Source organism: Paramormyrops kingsleyae, chromosome 23 (genome assembly GCF_048594095.1).
Source record: "Paramormyrops kingsleyae isolate MSU_618 chromosome 23, PKINGS_0.4, whole genome shotgun sequence".
NCBI lineage: Eukaryota > Metazoa > Chordata > Actinopteri > Osteoglossiformes > Mormyridae > Paramormyrops > Paramormyrops kingsleyae.
This window is the reverse complement of record NC_132819.1, coordinates 20,793,709-20,812,695: the sequence shown is the minus strand read 5'-3', so window position 1 is coordinate 20,812,695 and position 18,987 is coordinate 20,793,709. Positions and strand designations below refer to the sequence as shown.

The window sequence follows — 18,987 nt, the reverse complement described above, 5'->3', positions numbered from 1 at the left end:
TTTAATTTTTCTTTCTAAGTTAAAGGCTGCCCAGAGCAGCTGCCAGGATGGATGAGGTCGGGTCGGGACCAGTGTTGGCGACACACTTAAATAAACTACCAGTACAAATGGGTCACTCTTGATAACAGCAAGTGCTACATCAGCCAAAATAGATTATACTCATTGAAATCTCCATCCTTTATAAAGGGCATTTTCTTTGTTATTTTCAATAGTTTTTACGCACAGTGTTATACTACAATGATGAAACAGGACAGCAATGTACTACAGTCAGCTGAGATTTACAGAAAGCACTTGTGTGTAAACATTGTGAGACTCACTGCTATTGGTTAGTGTAATCACTGTGAGACTCACTCCTATTGGTTATAGATTAACACAGAGGTTATATTAATGTTGCAGGTCTGTGATTGAATGACCAATGCTGAAGATGCAAAGAGCCAGATCTGGTGTCATAAATCCATTTTCTCCTGCCTTTTATGTGTAGACACAAAGTTCCTTGGATCGCATGAAATAAGATCTTCTTCAAGTCCAGAGTACAGTATTTCAGTGTGATGATTGTCCTGGTGATGATTTATGCAGAAAAAGGAGGATCTACTGACAGTCTTTGTGTGACAGGATAGATTATAGGAGAGATTGTTGACTTTTGAAACTAGTTCTCTGGTGGTTCTTCTCCAGCACGATTCCAGGTCAAACACTGCAGAGTACCTTAACTTCCCCTGGGAGATTAAATTCGAGATTCACGATGATTTCTGAACCATGTGCAACAAATGTTTTGGGATGCTTACTTGTCTAACCGCGCCCAGTACAAGGAACAACAGTATTAAGTAAAGAATAAATAGACAATAGAGAGCTAGATATATAATAGCAAAGTGAAGACAAGTAACACATTACCAATTCAAATAAAGTTCCAAGTGCAATAACTGTGCAGTAATAGTTTAACCTATTAACATCATTTATGTAAGAGAATGACTGCATTAAAGTCATTGAAGTCAGGAGAGGATATTTCACATTCACATAAAGCACTATCATGCACTCACACACTATCATTCACCATCGCACACTATCATGCACCATCGTGCATCTTGGACATGGTATCGGTCTCCTAGCTAAATAAGCTATTTCCTTTTAGCTGTTTACCTAATTAAGCGTCTCTGACACATGAAATGCATTTCTGCAGCAGGTAAAGACAGGAACGAGCCCTGCAGGCCTACCTTGTGTGAGCTCAGTCATTTGTAATCTTAGGGGGTTTTGCTAAGTCTCAAACAACACAAGGTAGCAACTGAAGAAGAGGGGCCCTATTGGACCCCAATGGCCGCGATCAAAGTCATACCTATGTGTAGCAACAACTGCAATTAGCTAACCGCAAGCCCTATAATCACGTAGGAATGGTGGCAGGGCTTGACCATATAGCCAGCGACAGCCTTTATTTTCATGATGACCTTCTTCAAAGGAATGGTAAGCTTTTCTGTGAAGGTCCATCCAGCCATCTTCCATAACTGCTTATTGAGTGCCATTTACAGCATTTAAGTGGAGGTACACAACAAGCACCAGGAATGGCCGCTCATTTCTGAGAAATCCAGCTGGCATCGCTAAAGTATTAACTTTCTGCTCTGAACACTGCCTCTCACCAGCTCAGCCCTCCAACCCTGATGGCTCTCGGAAGGGCTGCCCAAATCTCTACTGTGAGTAGAGATGTGTAAAAGAGGCTTCACAGGGATCTTGCATCATCTTCTGGGCACCTGTAAAGTGCCACTCTAGTATAGAAGCAGGAATCTTGTCACCAGAGCCAGTCCTAGTAGACTGAGGTGAGAAAATGTCACATTTGACATTTTTCTGTTGGCATTTTACGAATCTGTAACATGATAGCAACCTAAGCCAAGGTTTCAAGCACTTTACCTAGACTGTAGATGAGAAGTTCCAAAATATGTATAGATAGCTAAAACCGCTCCTCTAATCACTGCAGATTGTTTGCCTTAAAGTAAATATAACTGCCTGGTGGGGGGGGGGGGGGGGGGGTACTGATGACAGCTGTAATTACAGGATAAGATTTAGTGCAGCTGAATGCTCCTGTGTGCAGGTGTTTTTTTCTGCACTGCACAGTGTTTCTGCTTTACCTTTAGATTTTTGTCCGTCTGCCAGATTTAACCACCATGATTACAAAGCAAATTCAAAAGACACTAAGTCTGAGTGTCTGGTGTTATTGTGTGCGATTTGGGCATCAATTTGTAAGAGGACTGTTCTATAAATAATATGTTTAAAAAATACACTTTGTCACACAGGAGGGTAGAGTAAGCCTGAAGCCAGTGGGCACTAGTCTGAGTGAGTCTGAGACATCAATTCATTTACCTTCACAAGACTGTGAACACGGGGAGTTCATGCAAACTCCACACAGACAGAGCCAAGGGCAGGAACCAAACCACCAATCCTGAAGGAGTGAGATTATGCTACTAACCACTGTGCTGCCCCTATATAAAATGCAATTAATTTTAAGTCTGTAGTGGTTACAAGTGTGCGACGTTTGAGAAGTCTATCGATAAACCACAGCTGAAGTTCAAATCGATGTGATTATTTTTCTAGAACAAAATTTTATGTATTTACTAAAATTAATTAAATTTATTATGTATGAATGTATTAATGAAATGTAAGTTAATGAAATTGTAAATATAAGTTCATTCCAAATGGATTTTTACGGTTTTACCCGGTACATACGAAGCGACGTACAAAGTAAATGTTAAGGAAACGCCACACAGCTGCGTAAACATGGTATAGACACAATGACCTCAGCGGACTGATCTGGGATCGGCTCTCCTCTACATACAAAAGCTCAGTTTGCGCTGATCAGGGGCCAGTCATCATTTCCATGGGGGAGCTCACAGCGGGATGATCTGGGATCGGTGCTGCTCTCTGTGTTGGATATAACTTTGAGCTGATCTGGGATCGGTTCTCTATTCTATACAAAAGCTCAGGGCTGGTGAGCCTCGCTGAATGAGGGTTTAACGGCTGCCTGGGAGGACGCGCTCAGTCCAAGCTGATTCGGGACGATCGGTGTCGAAGAGTGGCCATAAATCATAGCAGTTACTGTTTTTCACCTCGTCCTGCATCAATTCGAGAGACGCGGCAGCCTCGGAGCGCCGCTTTCGCCTGTTTACCTCGTGATGGACGCGAGCTGTTAGGGAGTGCAGGGCTGCCAGCCGCGTCCTGTCACGGCGCATCTGCCGGAGCCCGGAGGTGAGTCCGCTTGCAGAGCACTGTAGCCGGTCCGCGTGCGTACCACTGGAGCTGGAAGGCTTACGCGGGTCCACAGCACCCGGAGCCGGGCCGTTTATGCGGGTCTATGGCGGCCGGAGCCAGGTGGCTTATATGCGGGTCCACGGCGCCCGGAGCCGGGCGGTTTGTGGGTGGCGTCTGCTCAGTTCACTTATTAAACTGCACTTTTGTGGGACGGGACAACAAGTAAAGCCCTGCCTGGTTAGAAATGCGTTCATCCAAATGAGCACCATTAGTTTTGTTTGTTTAAAAATAGGGGAAAAAAACACGAAATATCTCCTTTAAACAACCACTTTTGCATTAAAAATTAATTGCTGACGCACCGTGTGTATGGGTGGCCTTTGCGGTGCTGACTGGGCTTGGCGGCTGTTTAACTGACTGTAATGAGGGCCGGTGACAGGTGCGGCGGTGTGCCGTTTGCTGCGGGGTGACAGCGATGGTGATAGAGCTTCAGGGGTGCGTGGGTACAAAGTGAGACGATACATCCAGCTTTTCCTGTTCCGCTGGCACATCTGGGTGCTGTCGCCCACTTTTAGGATCTGCTAGGTGGAGGGCAGGGAACCGTGGAGGTTTTACGGTTGCTTTTATAATCGGACCGTCGGGACACACCGGTAGGTAAGTAGCATCTGGCTGGATGGCGACATTTTCCTGGATGGTAACACTCTGGCGTTTTGTTTAACGTAATTGTAGGTGTCGCTCAGCTGGGCGTATATATTTAAGCTAGAAATAAGAAATGTCCTGCCAGTACAGTTCAGAAATCGTCAGGTTTGCTATAGTCCTGTAAGAGGGATGTAAACTTTTACTTTGCCTTAAAAATAATCGAACAGGTCATGCTTTAGAGAGCTGAAGTGCTGTTCAGTGTAGATGCTTTTTTGATGGCGCGAATGGCTTGCTTGATTCTAGTTTTGCTGCAGCCTTTTATACACTGAGAGTGCCAGGGGCTGATGTAGTCAGCAGTCCCAGGCTGTAATCCCCAGTGCTGTTAGGCAGCTTGTGGGCATTGCAACCTCCTTTTTCTGTGACCGTTGAGTGGAAAGCCCCCAGCTTTGAGGGTGGTGACACGGGGGGGGGGTCATGAACTGGCAGGTGGGCTCCAAATTCAGCTTGAGGAAGCCCAAGATCCAGATGACCACTGCATTGCTGGTCTGGCATGTTTACACAGATTCCCTCAATATCTTACATGCCCTGTGACAGAGGCATAGTCAGCTACATGTGTTTAAAAAGGCTGAATGGTGAAATCCATTAAAGAATATTCTTATTCTATTTATATATTTTTTATGTTTATTAGTAAATAAACAAATAAATAAAAAAAATCTAATACACTTTAACTGGATTTGTGGTACAGTTAGCCACTGTAACCACTGTTGTACTTTTCGGAATCTTTGATGGACCTTCTTTAGTCTCCCTGCTCGGAGAGAGACTATCTAAATGTTATTTAAAAAGCATTTTTATTGTGTAAGATTGAAAGGGGATTTTAGACCACATTCACAGAGAAACGATTAGTGTTTAGCAAACCTGGCCTAATTTTCTTCTAATGTGTCTGATATAACTGTGTGACCCATTCAGGAACAACCATCAGCAAATGTTTGGAAAATTTTATTCCCTAGAGTACTGGATAAATATGGCTCTGGGTGCATGTGGCTGTCATTCTCTATAGAGGAGTGGCTTGAGTTTGAACAGGGTCATTCTGCAAAGTCTAAAGGAATCTCAGCTGTTTTCTGTAGGCATGATACAGGACATGCAGTGGAACTATGGAGCTGTTATTGGTGTCCTGGTGGACTGAATATGAGACCTGAACAGACATATGCGAATAATCTTAGCATCCATTTTTACTTTCCACATGGTTTTAAGAATCAAATCAATGGATCTCCCATCAGAGTATGTGACCTCAGTCGTTCATACAACCCCCTCCCCCCCCCCCCCCCCCCCCCACGATCTGGGAGGAGTTCAGCAGATGGGTGTGTTGTGCTGTTGGGGGCAGCGAGGGTGCATGTTCTGCATTCTGAGGTTCAGCTGTTGTGAGAAGACGGAGGGGTTGCTGAGGAGTGGCACACGTTGCCCAGATCACACATCCTGCAGATGACTGTCGATTGAAATCCTTGGTGCGGCCTGAAGTTCATGTACCGTCCAGCAATACCCTGTGAGCTGTCGCTATGGAAACAGCCGGTAAGGTCAAAAGCAGGCTGAGCTGGCAATCAGTGACCAAACTGGCCATCACTGTCACTTCTTTTGGACTTATTAGTAATTTTATTTAACCCCATAGTGTGTTAACGCTGAATGCAAATGCATACACTCATAAATCATTTGTTATGAAAAATGCTTTTCAGTCAGTGTGGGAGCTGTCAGATGTGGTATTCAGAATGACTGTACATCTGTACCCAAGCCAGAATCGTGGCGTAGTGTGGCTTCATGTGTGTGCGTGTATGGCTTAGTGATGGTTTCGCTGGGAGAAAATGGCCCCTTCTGGTTCTGATTTTCAGGGAGGTTCTGCTCTGCCACTGTAAAAGTGTGCAGGCTGTTTAACCGTATTTAAGGATCCTTTTTGACAAATCCACACCCATGCAAGCATGACTTCGCCTCTGTGCTCTCTGCACACGTGTTCAGTGGAAGCTCGAGGCCCTGCTCTTGTGTGTCTCAGAAGTCTTCAGCACTTTTACCATGAGTAATGTGGTTGTTATGGTTGTCCAGAAATACTTCTACTAGTTTAATATCACTTCCCTTACCCTGAATGCTCTTAATGCAGCACTTTCTGCTATTTGAATAGTAGGCTGATTAGGTTCTTGCTTTAATTAGATGTTCTGTAGCTCTTGCTCCAGTCCTGCTTACACTTGTACCTGGCCATTCACTGGAAGCTCAGCCTAGCTGTACCTGGCCATTCACTGGAAGCTCAGCCTAGCTGTACCTGGCCATTCACTGGAAGCTCAGCCTAGCTGTACCTGGCCATTCACTGGAAGCTCAGCCTAGCTGCACTTATGCCTAGTCGACTGCTTGACAGCCGTATGTTTGTAAAGTGAGATTTGCCTCACTTATATGTTGCTTTGCACAAAAGCGTCTGCTGTAGTTCAGTGCTTATAAATGAAAATAAATACTGTAGTTCTCATTGCTGTCACTGGTAAATGATCTTTTATTGTATGTTTTATTTCTTTTTTTTTTACACTGCTGTTCTTGTCAACAAAGCACACAAAAAGGACGTGTGGTCTGTGGAAAGAATCGCCAAAGGCAATTGGAGGGCTTTGGTGCTGTTTGTATGATGCATAGAATTAAAAACAAAAGCAATGTGACAGATGACTTAAGGTGAGCAGAGTGGGACACCTGCTTGTTTGGCCTTTCATTTTTTGAACATATGGTTTCACATTGACTTTTTCTGTGCTCTGTTGTGCTGCAGCACAGTTCACACGGTGAATAATCATTAATAACGTTGCCATTCGATAGCCGTTTGCCTCTGTTCAGCACAGGGTGACATCGCTCTTCCGCTTTTCTTTGCTCCCACAAAAGCACAGATCGAGTTAAGCTGTTTTTTTGGCCTCCCTGAACAATCATTTGCATTGCTGGAGCCCTAACCCTTCCTCTCGCTCTCCCTCCGATCCCCTTCCTCCTCCTTCGAGCGATTCATGAATGAGGTTGTCTGTTTGAAGACGACCCCTGAAGAAATATGATAATGTAATGTCTTAGCCCTGGGAAGGACACATGGAGGTCTGTTCCAAATCATGTTCTGGACCATGAAGACACTGGTATATTAGGCATAAGTCAAGTCAGCTGGTTGTTACTGTAAAATACAAAAGGCAAGTCACAAGAGGAGGGTTTTTGTTTTTATAAGCTCTGATCTGCCGTTGGGCATCAGTGATGGATAGAACCGTTTGAAGGTGCCGCCTCTGAGCTCAGGGGAACCACTCCCTTCACGGTTCGTTTTGCCGTGCTATAAATATCGGACTTTCTTGGGGCGTTAAGCCGCCAGATGTGAGCGCTGTTTATCATTTGTGCAGCTTGAGTGACTGGCCCACTCTGGACTGCCTTCTTTCTGTTCATTTTATTTGGATGCCACTTTTGTCCAAGTAAGACTGATAAAACATGACAGGCAGATGGCAGTGAAGGAGCCGGCTTTGGCTGCGCTTCCAATTAGTGACCCGAAAGGGGAAAGAACAGCTGGGTGAGCTCTGCTCTCCACCAGACAGCAGACAGGCGATACAGAGAAATATCACCCAAGAGACAGTCTAGTAAGAACTGCGTCGATCCATCTTGGAAATGTCAGATAATATCAGTCAAATTGATTTATTGGCAAGTTTCATCGATCTTCTTCCCTTTAGTTGTTAGTTTTCTGTCTCACATTTTCTCTTAGTCTTTTGCATTTTTGCATCTATATATACACTATGCACCATATCTCTATAAATATCATACTGTGATTGTTTACCTGGAACAAGCTCAGTTGTAAATACTCTAATTACTGCATTTCCCCTGTAATACCGGTGCTTCCTGCAGTCTGATACGAATGGAAACCGGCTTCGTCAATCCTGGAGCTCTTTCAGTCGGTCATAAGTCGGTGTTGCATGTTTTTTTCTGACAAGATCTCCATGATTTGGTCCATCTGTCAGAACCTCTAGCATGTTAAAATAATAAGGAAGTGCATCGGTACAGGGGGGGAAAAATTGCAAAGGGGTGTGTTCCTGTTAGAGGTTTCTCTATTTGACCCCGGCTGATTTGCTCGCTGTCTGTCGCTTAGGGAATAACTGAAATAACTGCCAGTGTTGCTTTTAAAGATGTTTCTTGGTGTGAAACTAAAACCACAGACACTCTGGGTGGCGTGTATGTTTGTGTTTGTTTGTCTTGTTTTTTTGTTTTTGTTTTGTTTCACTGTTTGGGGCTGTTTCATAGCTATATGGTGTATCTATAGGCCTTATATATAATCCTGATCGCTTTATTATGTTTTCTCCTTGTTGCTGGCTCACTGTGAACACCCCCTAATTATTTTCTGTAAAGTATGCCACTCTTTTCAGATTGGGACATGCTATTTTGGTGCGAATGGGGCTCGGCCTGTAGGGGATCCCTAGGGATTTCTATATTTGTGGCTCCTATATTAAGATTGACACTTAACTGATTCTTTGAGGGTTGTGAATGACAAAGGAATATTTGACTATAGACGGCAGCAGTCAGCATTTGCGTTCTTGTGTTCAGGCGTGATGCAGTTGCTGAAGGGGCAGTGCTGTTGGCTAGCTCTCTGAACAGCCCCACCGTTGCAGGTTCGAATCCTCCTGCTGCATTGTGGGTGTGGAGTTTGCATGACCTCCTGATGTCATGCAGGTTTTTCTCTGCTACTTCGGTTTCCTTCTATGGTCCAAAGACATGAGGTATCTCTAAATTGCCCAAAGCATTTGTGTAAGTGTATGTACTTGTATGTCCCTGGGCTGGACATTTGGATACGTTGGGTGGGCACCAGCGTTCGAATTGTCAGTGGTCTTGGGTGGGCGCCCCTGGTAAGCAGTCTGACCATGACGTGAACATGTTTGTAGGACAGAGGTTTCCAGCCTGATTCACAGTGAGATTATATTCTGATGGTAATGGCAAAAGTTGTCCATATCCATGCCCTTGATATGCGCTCCACTATTTATTTAGCACATAATTAACATGAAACCCTGTGATGGACTGCCCCCCCCCCCCCCCCCCTTCCCAACAAGGCCCTCCGTGATGTTGGCTAGGATAAGCAGTTAAAGGAAGGATGGATTTGTGTGTGTTTGTGGGTGTGTGTCCCTCTGCACCTCAGGGTACTTGGGGTCAGATCATGCAGCAGTTAGTTTTGGGTTCAGACCTCCTGACCTCTGATGGGTCACCGTATGGATCCTCTGGGAACATCAGCAGTGGCCAGTGGCAAAGACTGCTTGGATTCAGCTGACCAACGCGTGGCCGTTTGCCTGGTCCTCGGCGGTGACTTGACAGGGAGGGTGGAGCCTCGTTTGCCGAGGGCTTGGTGTGGGAACCAGAGGGAGAACAGCGACTCTCAGAGAGACGAGGTCCCACGTGTCCGTGGCAGGACCAGGACCATAATAGACATGTTGTTTTACATAACAGATTGTATATTGTGTGCTGTTGCTATGGAGAGCTGAATTTATACGGACATAAAAATTGAACTGCTGTTTAGAATGTCCTCCGTAGGATGACTTTCAGCAGCACACTTCCTGGCATTTGCTGTTGGGTGGCTTAATTCAAGTGTGTATGTGTGTGTGTGTGTGTGTGTGTTTGTGTGTGTGTGGGGGGGGGTGTGGGGGGGGTTTCTGCTATGTTTACATGCTGTCACTTAAATAGTCAGAGCTCCTCTAAAATGAGAGCATGAATCGTGGGTATTCAACCCGTCCGTTCCTGCGAGTGTGGCGTCTTCATTCCCAGCATTCTGATGATTGTTTGTGGGGTGTGACATGGTCACCGATGTGGGGGTCCCAGATAAGCCCCCCTGTGGGCTCCTTCTCCCCTCTCCCCATTGTGCGAGGGGCCCCTTTCTGCTCTGGGCCTGTTTCGGGATCCTTTGTGTGAGCTGGGAAACTCACCAGCCCTGTATAGTTGTAGAAGAAGGTCCCTTTTGGCCCAGTCCTGGTTTCTCTGGCTGCAACGCCGCTGTGGGAACCCCCCCCCCCCCCCCCCCCCCGTTTATCCTCAGGCTCTGGGCTTCGAGCCCCTGGCTTGCTGAAGCTCAGGCTCATTTGCATGTGCTTGCCTGTCCCACCGCTCCGTTTCCTGCTCATATCGGGTTCACATGGCTATTCACTGGAGTACGGCGTGCTGCCTACCCGACTGGCCAGGCCGCTGAGCCTGTCTCTCTGCTTCCTGCTGCATGACCTGCCCATTATTCAGATTCATCATTGGACATCTCGCTGCATGCCTGGACCTTGGAGGAAGGGAAGACCTTTGTGTCCGCGCTGCAGTTTGGCCTGGCCGTACGCACGAAACCGCATCTGATTCAATGTGTAGTTAAATTTACCAGATTGAGAAGTATCAGCATTGATGTGTCAGACTTGGTTGATTTATTGCTGGCCAATTATTAGATTTCAGTTAATATTTAAAGTTAGCAGCACCAGAGCTAAAGAAACAACTACTGAAACTTTGGAGATGATCGCACTTGGACCATCAGCAAGTTCCGAGGGATTTCATCAGCTCATTTACCACTTAGATTCTCGCTACAGTCTCCCAAGTCAGCTCCGCTTCGCTGATGTCTCCCTGCTTGCATTATATGATGAGGCTACTACACACATTCATGGGATCTTAAGAAGTAATGTCCCCAATGTTAGTTTCACTTCAGATTCGCGGAGCTCAGAGGATAGCCGGTATCTGTAATATTAGACAGAAATATCCCACATGGGTGCTGCACACTAGCCCCGATAAAATGCCTGTTCAGGCTCAGATGTACTGAAACACGGTACCCTTCTCCATGTGTCTGGGGCAGCTCTCAGTCTATTACTATTCTTTAGTTTGTGTGGAAAATCCCGAAACCACCTAAGAAGCAGAGGTCTGCTTTGCTCATGAATATTCACGAGGTTGTGCGGCTCAATAGCTGGACTGATCCCTCTGACAGCGGCAGGAAAGACCAGGAGATGCACCAGGAGAGCCCAGGAATCTTAACGAGGGTGAAGCCTTGGAGCTCGCGGTCGTGTGCCTGCTCCCAGGCGCTCTGGAGGAAGGGAGCATGGGAAAGGTCTGACGTATGCCGATTCCCAGTGTACTGCCTTTTCAAGCTGTGCAATGGCTGAAGCGTCTGCTTGATTCGCAACTCGAAGAGGCCAGTGTCACAGAAGGGAAGCTGGGTGTCACCCAAGGGCTTGAGGTGCTCCCGTGTGTAGTTTTTTTTACTAATACCAATATATTTTTGTCTAATTTTACGATACTGACAGACAGAAGTGAAGCTGGCCAACCAGGGAATGGGGTACTGGTGGTGAAGCCTGTTGACCGAGGGGTGACACTTGCCCAGTAAGGGGTGCTGCTAACTTTCCATATTATCTAGTCTAAACATCAGCCGGCAATATCGACTAAGACTGACACGTGGGACTGATGGTTGGTTTCTAATGAACAGTGGCCGATACAGATGTATTAATTGATATGTCAGGCGTCTCTACTAAGGTTGCAAAGGGATTGGTAAACTCCTGGAAACTTTCCAGAAACTTTCCATTCTATGGGAAGGTAAGATGGGGAGTTGTGGAAATATTCCGAATTGGAACCTTTCCATGGAAATTACCAGGAATATATGGGAATTAACATATAATTCCCAGAATTTTGCAAGACTAATCTCTCATAATACAGAATCCTGTCCAGGTCAGTGTGAGTATTAGACCAGCCTGGATTCCCACATAAAGCTGGGAACTGGCAGAGGTGGATAGTTCTGGTCCAGAAAGTAAAAATCCAGACCAAGATTTTGTTTGGTCGAAACAAAATCTTGGTCTGGATTATTGCTTTCTCAACCTGAATTTACCCTCCTCTGGGAACTGAACTTGTCCGGATTAGAAGTCCTGACCTGACAGAGCTGCCCTTGCCGCTGTGACATTTCTCTGAGAAGAGGAGAGGCAGCGCTGGCCGTGCAGCCGCATCGTTGCAGGTCTGTCTGTCTTTTTTTCACGGGGAGGGGCTTGCTGTGGCCTTCCTGAATCTGCTGCTATACAAATGGAGATGTGCACTTAGCACAGCTGCTAAATGGCCTGTTAAAGCAAGGCCGCTGTAGCCCTGGGGGCCGGTCCTGCCTGCCGGATTATTCTGGTACCGTCTGTCATCCAGCCCAATCCGGCCAGCATCACAGCACCCTGGCCTCTAACCCTCACAGCCGATGGCAACTTTATGCCGACCCGTTTCATCTGATCGATTATTGCGCAAATGTTTGGGCAAACGGGAGCATTATGTAGCTGTGTACGTTCTCTGTAATTCAATTGAATTCTGTTTGGTTAATTTTTATATAGCGCCTTTCCCAGCGTGTTCAGCTCCAAAGTGCTTTACACAGAGTCAGACAGCAGGGGCAATTTAGGGTAGCTGCAGTGTGAATGGGTGGTGAATAAGAGCCGGAAGAGAACAGAGGAGAGGAAATAAAACTGCAGAGTTCGTGCATTTTTGTATCCTCACTTTATCTGTAGGACGGCTCTCACATCAGCCACTGTCTGACCAGTAGTGACTGAGCAGCTGTATCACTGGTTTGCAGTGTGCATGCAGGTTTGCACACATTGCCTGAATGTGGCATCCTAGCTGGTTCCTGTATGCATTTGCAGTCTTGTAGAGATCACCATAAGGCCCATGAGCATTGCAGCATTTTCATACATTGGGGAAACAAAAGATCAAGACTGGAGATGCGCAATATATCAGATAACATCAGTATTGGCCAATGTTGATAAAATTGAGACACCAGCATCTCTTCGTGTCAGTCTTTGTCTCATGTTAGCCGATAATTAGATTTTAGTCAGTATTCATAGTTAGCAGCACCAGTGCTAAAGACATAACTGCTGAAATAATGGAGATGATGGCATTGGACTATCAGCCATTTTCCGTAGTGGAGGAGAAGGGATTTCATCAGCTCATTCACCACTTCGTATTCACTACAGTCTCAGTTTCTCTACAGATTTCTGGAGCTCAGGTTAGGCAGTTATCGGTATATGTAACAGTGTTACTAAACAATATCAGTTATTATCAGCAAATATTTCCACGGTGGTGCACCATTAATCGTGAATTGGGACCTTCCTCCTCCCGCTCTTCACGCTGTTGTAACCCTCCTGTCTTCCTGCAGGACTGTCGTCACGCTTCCCCGAGATCATGGCCGCAGGCTCCTACTCCCCCGGCGGCCCCAACGGCATCATCCGGAGCCAGTCATTCGCTGGCTTCAGTACGCTGCAGGAGCGCCGATCCCGGTAGGTCATTTGGCTCAGTCCGTCTGTACTATGTGTTCCAAGGCCATTAACAGCATAATTACCTTTAATATCAAGCTGACTAATTACTGGACAAATGACCCTAACCCGTCATGTAAGCACAGCGAGTCTGTGATTGGCTGGCCTTGTGACTGAGTGCCCATTGCAAGCCCATGTGGCCTGGATTCTTGCAAACTGTAGCCCCTGCTCTGATTTTTGGGCCTTGGCTACATGTTGAACTTTCCACTATGTTCTGCCGAGCTGAACGAGAACGGCAGGTACTGCAGGTTTTCAGTGAGCTTGTAGGCACACTTTGGGCTTGGCCGTCCACCATTCTAGTCCCAGTCCTCTGCAGTGATGCCAGTGATGTGACGGTTAGATGTTCCGGTCTCCCTGCCTTAGTTCCACAATGACCGTCTGCTGCTTTCCAGGTGTAACTCCTTCATGGGCAACTCCATTGTGCAGAAGAAGCCCCAAGCAAAGCTGAAGAAGGGTCATGCGTCAAACCACAAATCCAGCAGCAGCTCGCATGAACCCCAGCCCCGGAGGGTGGAGGAGATTTATGGAGCTCTCAAACGAGGTCTTGAGTAAGTGCACTTCCCATACCGGCTGCACAGGTCTTCACAGTTGCTCACGTTCTCGTGTTTCTTAATTACTGATAGAACATATCAAGTCCTCTTATTCTTTTTATATTTGTGTATGCTGTATTTGATTCCCCTCTCTCCCTCTATCTGTCTTTCTCTCTCTTTCTCTCTCCTTCCCTCCTGCAGTGAGTATCTCGAAGTACACCAGGTGGAGTTGGAGAAACTTACGTCTCTGATGAAAGATATGAAGAGGAACTCCAGACTGGTGAGATAGAAAATGACATGATAATTGATCTTGCTGCCGGCCCAATGGCACTGTGATTCCACGTACTGTACAAACACACCATCTTGCTCTGAGAAAGTTTTGGGTGCGACAGTACAAACACCCCCTTGAGCGTGAGATTTGTCAGATTTGTGTTTCTTACTTTGATTCAAAGTGGCCATGTTACAGTTTGCGCTGTCATTTACTCAGACCTCTGTTTCTGTACTAATTTGTGCATTTTTTTTCTGATATGCTTTCTATAGGGGGTGCTCTATGATCTTGACAAAGTGAGTAATTTGTACTGGTTTTATAAACTGTCAGATGTTGAGAAAAAAAAGCGATGTCTAGCACAGGACAATCTGTTCCCTTATTTTATTTATTTATTTAAAAGATGTGATATCTCTGGGGTGTCACTAATGACACTATTGTCTTTGTGGCACCTCCGACAGCAAATCAAAGCAGTTGAAAGATACGTCCGTCGGCTGGAGTTCCACATCAGTAAGGTACGTGCTCATCACCTTGTGGAAGCCAGTCTTCGTCACAGCAACAGTTGTCCATTGTGGTTATGGTCTCTTTGCGAGGGGCTGCCCATGCAGGGAGTCCCAGGCCGGTCCGTGGGGACCCACAGATGGTCCACATTTTTCCTCCCTCCCAGCTTCTGGTAGGGAAATATCTGGCAGAGAGTTGAGAAGGAGCAAAAACATGGATCGTCTGTGGGTCCCTGAGGACTGAGTTAGGAAACACTGGGCTGATGGGATATAAATGGTTCTATATCCTGCCTTCATGTAGAAACTCTTTAGCCATTGAGCCTGGGATGATCTTCCCTCTTCCTGCCGGTAATGGCCAATGTGGTCTTCAGAGTGGGGCACTGGCACGTAGTCCAGACTGGATGCCCCGGGGAAGAGGGTAAGAGGGGTGGAGGAAGATGAAGAGGACCTGCAGCTGCCTAGAATACTAACTGTATAATTGGGTCTATTATCACTTTCTGCGGAGAGCGTGATGCCATTTTTGGAGAACATGGTGATGCGCTAAAGCAGAGGTATCCATAGCAACAGGACAACAGAAGCTTTGCAGGAGTGATGAAGAGCCTGATGTCGATTTGAGCCATGGACTTCTGCTATTTGATAAGCACTTTCAAGAGTATGAATGTCTATATGAAGAAAGGAAGATGTGTAATTTTTACCTTAATTATTTTATGACTGCTTTGACTGGAAGCTGATTGGTTGACTGATTGGTTGAGTGATCTTAAGCAGAAGTGCCTGCAGTGCAGGCATTAATAAGGATGGTTTGGTGCTTTCCTGCTCTGCTCCTGGAGAGAGCTCAGCAATGAGTCCTCAGCCTCCCTGGGGGGCTTTCCTGTCGACACTGCCCTCCCTCTCGCAGACTCGACCTACATGGACGGGACTTCCTGTCGTTTTAGGTCAGGCTTCCCTACCCTCCTCTGGTTTGGATCTCGTGTTCCCACCTTTGTGACATGAGTCCCTGTCATGGGGCGTCTTACTATTGTCTGTCTCTATGAGGCCCCGTAGTATCTGTGATGTGGGAGTTTTTATATACTGCGCTCCAAGGATGTGCAAGCCACACCCTGACAGCATTACTGCCCCCTAGAGGCAGTGTGTTTAAATACTTTCTGCATCGGCTGTCGATCTTTGTCAGTCACTATAGAGCGACTAAAATAACTTCAGATGCAAGTCTTCGGATGAAATTCTCACGGAGGACTTTTTCCGTGTGACCTGGTCAGCGGGTTGTGAAAGCGGCTCTTCTGGCACAATTGTCAGTGACGATTGCAGTGAGCTCGGCCCTAACAAGAAGCAGCGTTGGGTAAACGGAAAAGCAAGCCGCAGGTGTCGCCAGGGTGGGGCATGATATTTAACTCTCACACCTACCCTGAGGTCAGATTGACCCCAAAGGCAAATGTCAGTTGACTTCTCATAGTAACATAACTATTGTTGAAGCGTGTAAGTTAAGCTGAAATTTTTGCTCTGCAGTGGTGCACGGTGTTGAGATGGATGTTTTGAAGGCTTGTTTGGAGCCTTTTGAGGTGGGTAGGTAGTAGATTTGAAGGCTCCTGGTAGAGTGTATATTCATCAGGGGGGGGGCAGTTCTTCTGGTAATATATGAGCAATAGCAAGAAGTTCCACGGTGAAGTTAATTTACCATGATTTCAACCTGACCTAATCCAGTAGCTAAATTCATCCGTGTTTTTTCTAGAATGATATCATCTTCTGTCTAGATAAAGAAATGGAGTAACAGACACCTCCCTGAGGCTAAAAGGGGGAGGGAGCTGGAGAGCCGGCTTGGCCACAAGGGGGCACTCTAAGGAACCACGTGCACCCGGCATGTGACACGCGCCAGTAGCACAGAAAGGGGAAAGAAGTTATTATGGACTTTGTGAAACCAACAGGCTTGTATCCCCAGTGGAACCGCAAACCACTACAGGAAGAGGGTGAGGCAAAAACAGGAAGTGCTCCCCCACCTGGGTGGGGACTGGAAGGTTGTCGATTTAGATCCCGTGGTCGGCGTGCTCCGTTGCTCCGAGGCCTTTCTGACTTTTCTCAAATTGTATGTTGCTTTGGGTAAAAGCATCTGCAGTAATGCAATTTCTAGGATTTTGTTTGCCCCTTGGTCTGAATAATCGATCAAAGGATGTGTCCCTCTGGACAGACTGGTGTGTCTACAGACCTGGCCCCTCTCCCTAAGGATTGCATGCTAACATGATGTCTCCACCAACAAAACTGGGAGAGATGCCACTGACTTGTTATGCATCCCATCCCCTTAGGTAGACGAGATGTACGAGGCGTTCTGTGTCCAGCAGCGTCTGCGCGATGGCGCCATTAAGATGAAGCAGGCCTTCACGGCATCGCCGTCCAGCAAGAGCACGCGGGAGAGCCTGGCGGAGGTCAACCGGCGATACAAGGAGTACAGCGAGGTGACACGGCCGCTCTGTCCAGCACACCCAGGCAGAACTTCCTTCCTAAGGCCAGTTAGGGTTCTGAGTGGTGTCTGTGAAACACTAAAGCCTCTTCGAATGGATTTAATAACGGGAGCGTCTGAGAGCTGTGTTCCTTCATTGTTCCCCGCAGAACATGTGTACTTTTGAGGGAGAGCTGGAGAAACTCTTGGGGGAATTTCACATCAAGATGAAAGGTAAGAGAAATGTTAGCACTGACTTTGGGGGGGGGGGGGTGTTTAAACCAGGGTATTAACTGTTCCTTCCTCTCTCCCTCTAAGGTCTGGCTGGTTTTGCTCGACTCTGTCAAGGCGACCAGTATGAAGTAAGCATTACTCACGATGGCTTAAAGGTCACCGTCTCAGGTGTTCCATGATCCGTGTTCCCGGAAGCGTCGTGATCTTTCCCGCTTCACCGATTCCCGCATCCCCCCCCAGATCTTCATGCGCTACGGGCGGCAGCGCTGGAAGCTGAAGGGCAGGATCGAGGCGAGCTCCAGGCAGAGTTGGGATGGGGAGGAGATGGTCTTCGTGCCGCTCATCACCGACCTGATCTCCATCAAGGTGAAGGCAGAGCAACAAAAACATAAGCATGTAGCCGACATGAAACCTACTCACCGCCACCAGAGCGTTTCTCGATACCAAGAACGGCTTTGCTACCCTGCCTTCCAAGAATTAATTTGGGGTGCAGTGAATCATGGGATTGATCTCGTTTGGTAATGGTGTGGCTGGCGTTTGGGGGCGGGGCAAGAACGACACCCTGGATTTTCATCATCCTCTGTACTACTTTTCTTGGAATTGGAAATGGTCTTCGGCAATGGAAGATGACGTAAAACAGGGACCTGAGAACACAAGTACGATCCAATAGGCATATTGAGAAAAGCCCTGGGTATTTGGTTAGGATGTGTCATGCAGTGAGGCCTTGTCTCTAGGGGCGACCGTGAGAGTGCTCTCTCTCTCTCGCTCTCCCTCCTCACACGGCACCCTCCCTGATCACTTTATAGGCTTCCTGATGCCACTGATGCCTCTGCTTTTCCTCTGATGCCAGGTGTCTGAGCTGAAAGGTCTGGCCACACATGTCCTCGTGGGCAGCGTCATCTGCGAGACCAAGGATCTGTTTACAGCCAGGCCTCAGGTGGTGGCTGTGGACGTCAACGACCTGGGGACCATCAAGCTCAACCTAGAGGTGACCTGGTTGTAAGTATAGCCGTCATGTCAGATTTCAAATGACGTTCAACATGAAGTTCAACGTTGGTGAAAGATGGATGTCAAGACTGCCATCTGCTGGACTGTTTTGGTACAGTTGGTTGAAGCTTATTGACGCATACCTTTTAAAGTCCCCTACAACTTGGGAGGAATGCTTTGGCCACATGTTTATTTTGCTGCTATTTATTATTAATTGGTGTTAATTATTGACTGCTATATTCATCGTTCTCAAACATGGATCTCCGGGGACATCAGAGGGTATCTGTGTGACCGTCTCTCCCTCCCTCCTACAGTCCATTTGATGTGGAGGACCTGACCTTGTCCTCGGGTAACCTAAACAAAACCACCGCCCTACAGAGGCGTGTCTCTGTGTACAGCCAAGGTACACCCGAGACCCCCACCTTCCAGGACTCCGCCTTCTTTGTGAGTGCCCGCCCCCCCAGCCGTAAACACTGCTTCCCCCACATCTCCCCTTCCCCATCTTGCCTCCGGCGCAGTGAGGGAACATTCCAGATCGCTGAGCGTTATCCTGCATGTGTCTGTCCGTGTCTGCGTGCATCTGTGCTGCATGCTTACCGCTGGCCATGCTGCTGCACTAACAAACGTCCCCCCCTCCACGCCCCCCCACCCCCTGAAGGACCGCCAGCGTCTCTCCGTCCTGCACGTGCTGCGTAACACCCTGGTAGAAAAGCTGAGCTATAGTCGCTCACTGGGTCACCTGGCCTCGCTGCAGCTGCACCCAAAATCCAGCCTGGACGATTACGTGAGTGTGCCAGTGTGTACCGTGCCCCCCCCCAACCCCCCCCCCCATGTGCTCAGCATCTCTGTAGTCTGAAGGAGGACTGGGGAGCTCTGTAAATGTGTG

The 18,987-nt window shown here is 47.2% G+C and overlaps 1 protein-coding gene across 5 annotated transcripts in view; it reads left to right on the top strand.

Annotated features, from left to right (window-relative positions):
* ripor2 (RHO family interacting cell polarization regulator 2) overlaps window positions 1–18,987 on the top strand; it is a 33,531-nt gene that overhangs the window by 8,201 nt on the left and 6,343 nt on the right. The window contains exons 1-13 of one of the 5 annotated variants that reach the window (XM_023820109.2): window positions 2,836–3,225; window positions 13,004–13,124; window positions 13,553–13,708; window positions 13,892–13,970; window positions 14,231–14,254; window positions 14,417–14,470; window positions 16,747–16,896; window positions 17,051–17,114; window positions 17,199–17,242; window positions 17,355–17,480; window positions 17,965–18,113; window positions 18,416–18,545; window positions 18,760–18,885. In XM_023820109.2, the coding sequence (XP_023675877.1) occupies window positions 13,030–13,124; window positions 13,553–13,708; window positions 13,892–13,970; window positions 14,231–14,254; window positions 14,417–14,470; window positions 16,747–16,896; window positions 17,051–17,114; window positions 17,199–17,242; window positions 17,355–17,480; window positions 17,965–18,113; window positions 18,416–18,545; window positions 18,760–18,885 (1,197 nt within the window). In that variant the 5' untranslated portion in view covers window positions 2,836–3,225; window positions 13,004–13,029. Of the gene's footprint in view, window positions 1–2,835; window positions 3,226–3,776; window positions 3,880–5,294; window positions 5,431–13,003; window positions 13,125–13,552; window positions 13,709–13,891; window positions 13,971–14,230; window positions 14,255–14,416; window positions 14,471–16,746; window positions 16,897–17,050; window positions 17,115–17,198; window positions 17,243–17,354; window positions 17,481–17,964; window positions 18,114–18,415; window positions 18,546–18,759; window positions 18,886–18,987 lie in introns of those variants that run through there. The other 4 variants (XM_023820110.2, XM_023820108.2, XM_023820107.2 and 1 more) reach the window with 4 other exon arrangements.